This window comes from Hemibagrus wyckioides, linkage group LG18, assembly GCF_019097595.1.
Source record: "Hemibagrus wyckioides isolate EC202008001 linkage group LG18, SWU_Hwy_1.0, whole genome shotgun sequence".
NCBI classification, from domain to species: Eukaryota; Metazoa; Chordata; class Actinopteri; order Siluriformes; family Bagridae; genus Hemibagrus; species Hemibagrus wyckioides.
In genome coordinates this window covers 16,764,686-16,775,438 of record NC_080727.1, presented here as the reverse complement: position 1 = coordinate 16,775,438, position 10,753 = coordinate 16,764,686, and the positions used below count along the sequence as shown (strand labels likewise).

At 42.5% G+C, this 10,753-nt stretch overlaps 1 protein-coding gene across 2 annotated transcripts in view; it reads right to left on the bottom strand.

Annotated features, from left to right (window-relative positions):
- The window catches only part of ammecr1 (AMMECR nuclear protein 1), a 39,935-nt gene that overhangs the window by 5,648 nt on the left and 23,534 nt on the right, over nucleotides 1–10,753 (bottom strand). For both annotated transcript variants that reach the window (XM_058415104.1, XM_058415103.1), the window contains 3 exons: nucleotides 6,521–6,635; nucleotides 3,770–3,860; nucleotides 3,135–3,231 (listed from right to left, as the gene is read on the bottom strand). In XM_058415104.1, the coding sequence (XP_058271087.1) occupies nucleotides 3,135–3,231; nucleotides 3,770–3,860; nucleotides 6,521–6,635 (303 nt within the window). The remainder of the gene's footprint in view (nucleotides 1–3,134; nucleotides 3,232–3,769; nucleotides 3,861–6,520; nucleotides 6,636–10,753) is intronic.

Here is a 10,753-nt window from a genome sequence, read left to right as displayed (position 1 = left end):
GGCCCCTTAGTTCCAGTGAAAGGAACTCTGAATGCTTCAGCATACCAAGACATTTTGGACAATTCCATGCTCCCAACTTTGTGGGAACAGTTTGGAGCTGGCCCCTTCCTCTTCCAACATGACTGTGCACCAGTGCACAAAGCAAGGTCCATAAAGACATGGATGACAGAGTCTGGTGTGGATGAACTTGACTGGCCTGCACAGAGTCCTGACCTCAACCCGATAGAACACCTTTGGGATGAATTAGAGCGGAGACTGAGAGCCAGGCCTTCTCGTCCAACATCAGTGTGTGACCTCACAAATGCGCTTCTGGAAGAATGGTCAAAAATTCCCATAAACACACTCCTAAACCTTGTGGACAGCCTTCCCAGAAGAGTTGAAGCTGTTATAGCTGCAAAGGGTGGACCGACGTCATATTGAACCCTATGGATTAGGAATGGGATGTCACTTAAGTTCATATGCGAGTCAAGGCAGGTGAGCGAATACCTTTGGCAATATAGTGTATATATATATATATATATATATATATATATATATATATATATATATATATATATATATATATATATATATATCTTATAAATAACATTTCTGAATCATTTTTTAAGACATTTCATAATTTTAAACATTCGTCACTACATTTTAACAAACCAGCTGCTAGTCGGTTTGTTAATATATAAATAAATCTATTTTTAAAATTATTTTTTGATAATAATAATACAAAACAAATCAGGAATTCACTCTCAGAACAGTGTGTATTGTGACACATCTCATGGGTGTGGAAGTGGGTGTGGCCTGAAATATGCTACACGTTACACCGTCAGAGGATGTTGCAGCTACGGACATCCTCTGTGTGTGTGTGTGTGTGTGTGTGTGTGTGTGTGTGTGTGTGTGTGTGTGTGTGCACGCGCGTCTTTCCCCTCTCAAGCATTTCAATAATCCGACTTCACGGCCACACGCTCTGTAAAAACCAGTCGGTTGTTGAATTGTTGTGTCGTTGTGTTGTTGTGGAGGTTCAGACTTGATTTTAAAGGATTATCTGATTATCTGATCTCTCCCACTGGACAGTGAGGAGCGGCAGGAAAATTAAATCCCCCATCTGCCATTTCTGTTGTCATTTCCGCTGCTAAGCATCTCGTATCTGTTCAGAACGTACCAGGACAGGGACATGCGGGAGGAGGAAAAGACTTTCTGGTCAGAAGCAACCAGCATGGCAGACTCCGCCTGATCATCCGAATGGACGAGCTGCTTGTTTGAGATATCTCGTACAGCAGCGTTTCGTTGGGAGCGATTCCAGCTCATTATACACTGAAACCCTAACTTCATGCTGTACTACAGGCTACAAGTTACCATGTCAACACGCAATACTCTATCCTGCTGTAGCTTTGAAACTGAAAGAAGCAGGTGGCATGGAGTGTAAAGTGTAACGAGTCACGGTGGTGCTGATAATCAGGAAATAAACAGCACACATGCAATACGGCTAATAATTAATGCTGCTGTAACACGCAGCTGGATGGTGCTGACGTTCTCCATCTCTTTTTATAATGGGACGCAACTACATCAGAGCTAAAATAAATGTGATAAATAAATAAATACTTTATTTTACAAATGTGAAAGAAAAAGTTTAGTTAGTCTTAAAATTATTCTTTCATTCATTTATTTTCTTGTGATTTGTGGTTTAATTTGAAGTGACACAGGGCACTTTTATGTTTTGGGCAGAAATTTCCTAGAGGGGGAAAGGGGACTTATTTTGACCTTAGGGCACCCTGAAACAGGAAGGCATACTGAAGTAAAACAAACGGAGCCACCAGGAAGGCTGTGTCTGGATGACGGGTGGTTCTAATCTTTCCTTTTGAGGTTGCTTTTGAATCATACATTTCCAGGAGAACAACTGGGGATCTGTGTTTATAGTTGGACTTTTATAACATTTGGCGATTGGGATTTTTTTTTTCTGGACTGTTTTTCATTTTTGAGGTTCCAGAATTAAGGACTTGCGCTGAAGGATGATACATCCCATGCATGGATTTGTTTGACCAAGGCTTTTTTTTTTTTGGATAAGTGTTTGTGTATTTTGATAGGTTTATCTGCACATATTTGTAAGATTACAGGGTGAAGAAGGTATAGGAGTTTAAATACTTGGGCTCAACAATCCAGGGTAATGGAGAGTGTGGGAAAGAGGTAAAGAAGCGAGTGCAGGGAGGTTGGAATGGGTGGAGAAAGGTGCTGTGTGGTAGAAAAATATCAGTGAGAATCAAGGGCAAGGTGTACAGGACAGTGGTGAGAGCAGCCATGCTGTATGGTTTACAGACAGAGTCACTGAGGAAGAGACAGGAGTCAGAGCTGGAGGTAGCAGAGCTGAAGATGTTGAGGTTCTCGTTGGGAGTGGCACGGTTGGACAGGGTTAGGAACGAGTACATCAGAGGGACAGCTCATGTTGGACGTTTGGGGGACAAAGTTAGGGAGGCCGGATTAGGATGGTTTGGACATGTTCAGAGGAGGGAGAGTGAGTACATTGGTAGGAGAATGTTGGACATGGAGCTGCCAGGCAGGAGGCAAAGAGGAAGGACAAAGAGGAGGTATATGGATGGAATAAATGAGGATATGAAGCTAGTGGGTGCAAGTGTTGAGGATGCAGAAGATAGGGATAGGTGGAGAGAGATGATTCGCTGTGGAGACCCCTGAAGGGAAAAGCCGAAAGAAGATCTGCACAAATTTGCCTTTGTGTTTGTCAAGCCTTTAAGCAGTTTCTGTTGTACTCAATTATGCATTACGAGTTTACTGAACATTAAAGTAGCGAAATAACTGCTGGTTTACCAAAGCTGTTTACTGGGTTTTGTTACAATAAGTTGTTAACAGGCACGTTTATCACTTTATTTACTAAAAAAAAACCCTGAAGAAATCACAGAGACGAGCGTTCTTCCCTGATGACTTCATGCTTACAGAAGAACCAGGCATGAAGCGGTTCTTAGCGTGTTCTGTATTAATCATTAGCAGCGTCCCGTTTGTTTCAATCAGATTTACATTTTTGGCCCATTAAATGGAGCCAGTGGCTGAAATGAAGCTTGGATGTGAACCCAGAGATTTTATGGTGAAGGATTAGATTGTCATAGAAATGAAGAATAAAGCTGTTGTACCTGGTCAGTTTGATGGTCTTCCTGAAGTCGTTTGTGATGGGAGCTTTATATCCTCCCTTTCGAAGTAAGGAATCTATGGTTTGAATGTGGTCCCATCCTACACACGGCACAGAAAAAGGAAATGATCTCATTCTCCTTCATAAGCCTGGTTTTGACCGTGACGTGTACAATAACGCAACACGTCTGGAGGACGGCCAAAATAAATAAATAAATAAATAAATCTAGCCGGCTTCAGTGAGTGCAGAATCACTGTTCAGCACAAATCAGTTTCGCTTCTTGTTCTTGTATTTCTTTCAGATTTCTTTTTGATTATATGAGACGATGCTCAACAATTACCAATTATTTCCAGGATTTGATCTTATTTATTATTTATCATATATTGTATATAAACTAAAATAGTCCCACTGAGATCCTTAAAAAAACACCCCCCCCTCAACATTCAGACACAGGATGTGAGAAATAAACACATCCATCAGCTTCATCTCCAGTCATTCACTCTGAGCCAGCTCCTCTCATCAGCTTTAAATCTCATCTCATGCACATCATACAACACATAACACTTACAGCACCGAACAGCAGGACGGAAAAACGTAACACACGTCACGTGTCTCAGAGAGGTGAGTGTTTAATCTCACCTTGCTCCTTTGCAACCTCTGGCAGATAGGTGGCGGTGCGCTTTGATCCTTTTTCATTGAAAAATTCTATCCTAATGCCGTGAACACCCACCTAGGAGAGGGGGAGAGAGAGAGAAAGAGAGCGAGAGAAAGAGAGAGTGACAGAGAGAGATAGATACAGAGAAAGAGAAAAAGAGAAAGAGACAGAGAGAGAGAGATACAGAGAAAGAGAAAAAGAGACAGAGAGAGATACAGAGAAAGAGAAAAAGACAGACAGAGCGAGAGAGAGAGACAAAGAGATACAGAGAGAGAGAGAGAAAAAGAGAGAGATGCAGAGAAAGAGAAAAAGAGAGAGAGAGATGCAGAGAAAGAAAAAGAGAGAGAGATACAGAGAAAGAGAGAGAGACAGACAGACGAGAGAGAGATACAGAGAAAGAGAGAGAGACAGACAGACGAGAGAGAGAGAGAGAGAGAGAGAGAGAGAGAATAAAAAGTTATAAAACCTTCATAGAATTAAGATTTAAAGTAGCAGAAAAAATTCCTAAACTGTGAAGCTCTGAGAGAAGCTCGCTATGTAGGACATGATCCTTAATGGCAGCCGTTTAAGGGTTAATAATTAAAGGGCTGAGTGACGAGTGTGTTGGCCGTGAAGAGCTCAGTGAGCAAATCGGCTCCTGCTGTTAATCTCACACTTCAGCGTTAAAGAGTGTGGTGTGTAATATGATCAGAAGAAGCATCCATGACTGATGAACATCTCAGGAGGAACGAATGACCTCATCACCGCTCCCACGCCAGCTCATCTGATCAGTCTAACCCTCGTTCATCGTTTTCTTCTCCGTCCGTATTTCAGGGTCAGGTAATCACTCCAGGTTCTTTTGTTCAAGCGCAACAACAAGAACACATCCATCATGCCGAGCTGAAACTGGGTCACGGCGAGTCCAATCTCCATTCCCCGGGTACTGAAGAGAGGAAAGGTGACGCATTTCAAAAGCCACCACTGTCCCGAGAAGGTGGATTACTGAGAGGTGAAAATTAAAAAGATATAAAAAAAAAAAAATAAATAAATAAAAAAAAAAAAAAAAAAAAGAGAGAGAGAGAAAGACATTGAGACGTGTGTTGGTGCACGAGGAGAACATGCTCCATACTCAGGTGGTGATGGTGAAGGAAAAACTTGATGACCTGAGATGATATGAGGAAGAAACCTTGAGGGAACCCTGAGTGAAAAGGAACCTCATCCTCATCTGGGTGACACCAGAGCGTGGGATTATAAATCATTATAAACACCAGAGTGGGATTGTAAATCATTATAAACACCAGAGAGTGGGGTTATAAATCATTATAAACACAGAGAGCGGGATTATAAACACCAGAGAGTGGGATTATAAACACCAGAGAGTGGGATTATAAATCATTATAAAACACCAGAGAGTGGGATTATAGATCATTATAAACAGAGAGAGAGATTATAAATCATTATAAACACCAGAGAGTGGGATTATAGATCATTATAAAACACCAGAGAGTGGGATTATAGATCATTATAAACACAGAGTGGGATTATAAATCATTATAAAAACACAGAGTGGGATTATAGATCATTATAAACAGAGAGAGAGAGATTATAAATCATTATCAACACCAGAGAGTGGGATTATAGATCATTATAAACACAGAGATTGGGATTATAAATCATTATAAAAACACAGAGTGGGATTATAGATCATTATAAACAGAGAGAGAGAGATTATAAATCATTATAAACACCAGAGAGTGGGATTATACATCATTGTAAACACAGAGTGGGATAATAAATCATTATAAACACCAGAGAGTGGGATTATAAATCATTATGAACACAGAGAGTGGGATTATTAATATCATTATCACCTCCATGTGGTTCTATTCACAGCAATCCCATGTATCTGAAGGATCCATGAGGAACATCAGCAGCAGCAGCAGTGACAGACTGAGAGTGATGAGACTCCAAGCAGAAGTAGAGCATCGTGATGGATCGGGCAGATCGGCGAGCAGAAGTGGTCACTGGGGTCACTTGAGAGCTCAAGAAACAGCAGGACTAACAAGTGTGCATGTTCAGCTCAGCCAACCAGACTCCAGAATCTGACCAATCCGTTTTTATAGTTAGCAGTTTTTGATCAATTGGTTGATTCCATTCAAACAAACAGACGAAAGAGCGAGGAACATTTCCAGATTTCTTTGTGATAAATAAAGTGTATTTCTGCAGCTCAGGACCGGAGATGGTGAAGCTTCGGAGTCGCTGACTCACTACAGCCTGTTTATCTTTAATATCCCACTCCAGAGGGAATACTCGAGGATGACCCGGGGATCGCTCCAACACCTGTCTCATTTTGACTCCTGCAGATAAACTGCCAGAAGAGAGAGGTGCTTAAGGAGAACACGGCTAATTACACCAGCATGTGACGCGCCGGGCTTTAAGCGACTCGCCAGCCGTGTTTACACACCGAGTTCCTTCATCAGTATGCACTGATTCAGATTACAGATAAAAGAGTGAATGGAATCAAAATCTGCGTTTCAGAGCTCTCTGTTCATTAGACACCAAGTAGTTTTATGAAATAATAAAATGCTCTTCAGAACTGTGTATTCCCCGCCCCCTGGGGGCGTGTCTCACTCTACAGTAGCAGCTTGTTAGCAGCAAACATTCGTTGTGTGTTTTCGGCTGAGCGTCCTCTCGCTCTCTCTCTCTCTCTCTCTCTCTCTCTCACACACACACACACACACACACTAAACTCTTACCTCCCAGTCTAGATAATCACCAACATCCTCGAAGTTGGTGAGCAGAGACACTGAGCAGAAGAGGCGCGGCAGCTCTTCCCTCGTCATCGGGGGAAAGCGGCTGTCTTTAAGGGCACTGAGAGGAGAGAGAGAGAGAGAGAGAGAGAGAGGTTATTTGACATGACTGCTTCATTGACTAAGATTTTAAAATGGCCACATTACACAGTAAACATGATGGAGGTTCTGCTGAAGCTGAGATTCGTTCATGAAGATCTGACGTTCTGGTTTATCTTCTGGTTTGTTCCACTACACCACTTCCTCACACACTACACCATCCTAACCTCCATCACGCTTGGAGATCACTCACAGACTGAGATCAAGACGACAGCGACAGTCGGCTTTCCTTCAACTCACCTTTTCTGTTTGATGTTTTGACTCGATTGTGTGAAGCTTCCACTTCAAGTCAAGACTCAGTGCTAACAAGCTTCAGCAGTCCAGAAAGTTTTGTGAACATGGACCGGCTTCTCCGATAAAGCAAGAGCACTGAAGCCTCCTCCTTCTTCTCCACCTTCTCCTCCTCTTCCTCCTCCATGTCCTCTACCTTATCTTCTTCTTCTCTTGCACATCTTCACCATCTTTTTCCACCTCCTCCATCTTTTTCTTCTCGCTCAGACCAAAAACCACACCTTACAATCTGCAGCAGAACTGATGAATGAAATCAGTGCTCAGTTTCGTTTCAGAGCATCAGACACTGCGGTGATGTGAAGATGGTGTGAAGATTAGGACAGCAGGTTGTCAGGACAGAGAGGTGAACGATGTGTGGAATTCGAGTCTAAAGGTTTGTTAATGACTTCAACCATCCAACAACAGCAAGAAAAACACGGGCCATGGCTTGGAGAACTCGAGCATGTCATATCTGACTGACACAAAAACACAGAACTGGTTTCAATAGTGTTGATGAAGTAAAGATTCACTCCAGAATTACACATCAGACCTCAACATCATGAGATCAGACATCAGCACGTATCCCATCACTTGTTTATATTAACACCTGCTTCCTCGTTACTATAGCAACCGCTCATTCACAGAGACTAATCTAAGACTAATCATAAATAAAGGCGCTGCTTACAGAAAAGGGTCGAAGAGGTTAGTGATCTTTACGCATGTCTCCAGTGTCAGCCTTTTCAGTTTTCTGGACGGAGGAGTTTGTGGTTTCTTAGTAACATGACAAGCTGCAAAAAGACCCTTTTTGGTCTTATTAACTTTTTTGGAGATTAAAGAGGGAATGGCCGTATAAGCTGCTATAACATAAGCGACAATAGGAAGTAACTCGCTTTACATGGACACCTCCATTCCATCTTTTGTTAGCAAACCATCTAGCTGTCCTGAGTGACATGCTGTAATTCCCTCAGAGTGATAAGAATATCTTATAAGATAAGAAGCTCTGCTGTGTTTCTGCGAGTCGGCATTCTGATTGGACGTTACTCCCTAAATTCGTTGAGATGTGGCTACATAACAATCCTGCGTGTAATGTCTAAATCATCCCCTCTTTTGTGTAACGTCTAGAATGTTTAGGAACATGCAGCTTCCCCAAAACCAAACATCTGATGAACGTCACTAACGAGCCTGCTGAAGAGCCGAGCCGGACTGCAGCGGAAGGATGTGTTTCGATTAAAGATGCCACAAACCCACGGTTACATCACAGAGGAAGTGATTATCTTTATCTGAAGGTCACATGATCACAGAACCAGATCCACTTATATCACGGTTTAAAAACGGGGTCACGGTGACTATGTTTACAGGGAAAATCAATCTCTCGGAGCACTCGCATGGAAACGAAGAGAAAATTACATTCATCCTAACACCAGAAGCGATAAGTTATCTCTACACACTCGTCTGTGTGGTGGAACGGTCCATCATCGGGTCTCAGCAGACCTTCTGATAAGCTTCAGCATCGAGAACTCATTACAGCTGAAAAGGCAGTTCTGTAACAGAGGCCTATTTCACGCACAGCTGCTTCATCGCTCCATCAGGGGAGAAAAAACACATCACACAACATTCAGCCGGAGCGAGCGCATCGGCGTGCCGCAATAACGACCGCCTCCATGACTTCTAACTCGGATCGGCATTCTTTACAGTGACAGAGCGATCTTCTGTAAAACACGACGATGCCGTACGCTGAATATTCAGAGCATCGACACATCTGGACGGTCGGACGACAGCCCGAGGTAAACGAGACGCGATTTTTCCTGAAGAGAGAAACAGATGATAAACGGAAAGGATGAGTTCAAGATGATACAGACAGACAGACAGACGTACTGTATATGGTACCGAAGTCTAGACTTTCAACGGCCTGATGCTTCATCTAGACAGGAGCCAGCGAAAAACATTCTCCTGTTACACACGTCTCCACAGACACGCCTACACACCTTCAACACCAGCTGAATAATACAAGAGACTCGATTTGGTACATACACACACACACACTAGTATGAAATCTCACACTACAACGACACCAGAGAAGGCTTTCAGAACCATCGACACGGCTGATCGCCTAACAAAGTCGGCTTCAAACTTCCAGCCTCGAATTTAATTCCAGAAATGTCACAATTTCCTCTCGTAAAGCCTTAACATAAACCGTGCAGCTCCTCCACACACGCTCTCCACATCTACAGCATGAGGAACAGCAGGAACCTCAGCAGCTCTACTTCAAATCCTAACCAAGTTCTGCAGAACAGAACATAGGATTGACATCGGATTGACGCGCCTGTCGGGAGCTGATGAAGTCGGGGAAGAAACAAACGATTTTTCCTCAGAGTGTACGTTTCTCTACAGAATCACGGCTGCTAAAGGTTTTCACCAATCCCATCTGAATCCATTCCGAAACCAATCTTCATGTGCTGTAATAATTCAATCTAAAGTGTGTGAGGAGCGAGGTTCACTAGACAAAACACGAGGCTTCTTAAATCACGCCGTTTGTGTTCTAAAAAGTTTCTGAAAAACGAGTTTTGTGTCTCTGAAACAAATTGGAGTCAGATCATTAAACACAGCGAGGGGACGAGTTGCCGAGTCACTCAACGCTGCGGAGATTCTTTCTGAGGTTTAAATAACGTGTAAAAAAACACGCTCAGAACTCACTCTGATTCTGATGAAATAATCAGACACAAAAATTTTCTTCTATTTAATGGTTTAAGAGCAGGACAGATGTTGTATTAACGTTACATTAACGTTTTCTTTCCCGGATACACTCCTAGTCAGAAACAACGTGAATAAAAATCTGGAGAAACCCCAAATTGCCAAGAGGAAAAAAAAAAAAGAAAAAAAAAAAAACTCAAGTCAGTTCGTTTGATAAAACCTGATGTAAAACATCACAAGACACGTTACATCACACAGCACCAGAACACCGGCATTTTTACACGAATAAAGCAGTCAGCTGATCCAGAGAATATAGTGAGGATCTGATTTAACTGCATGTGATGAGTGTATTCAGCCCTCGCGTTTCCACTCACCATCTTATTTTTCCCTCCTTCCCAGAAGTAATTAAACTGAAGGTTTGACCGAACGCCTCCTGGCTGCAGCTCGGCTGTAAAGCGGCGGTGGAAAAGCTGAGGCATGCTAAAGTGTCGACGCTTCTTACCCGCGCTCGTGAACTCAGTCACTCGGCTAGCAGACGAGCGACTGCTTTACCTTCATTTACGATCACACCTGAAGATCGACGTTACATTAATAAAAACTCCACATGCACAGGTTGAAGCTTAAACAGAAATAATAGTTACGTTCCTTTGCCTCCAAATTTCAAACTAATCCCGTCTGAACAAGGCTGGAGAGTTTATTCATTAACGTTTAGTAGATCTGATTTCTAGACTCACCAACAGACATGCAGTGTGTTCAGTAACTAAATCGCTAATTAACGCACAGCACTAGCAGAGAATCAAACATATGTGCAGTGTGTACAGCAGTGTCACCGGAGACACCGAGATCATACAGCGGATAAAACACAAACAACCCATTTTATTAAATAAAAGATGGCTTTAAAAGCTACCCTTAAGCTATGGGTTTTAAACACACACACACACAATCATACGCATGGTCACTGCTGCACCAGAGATAAAACATTTTCCAATATTTTTGATGAGGTATTGAAACAGCTGGCTGAACATCATGACTTTACAGACTGGGACACTCTGGGACTTTATCTGTGACCCGAACTGGAATGTGGCTTGCTGGAACCAAAACGGGACCAAAAGTATTTCT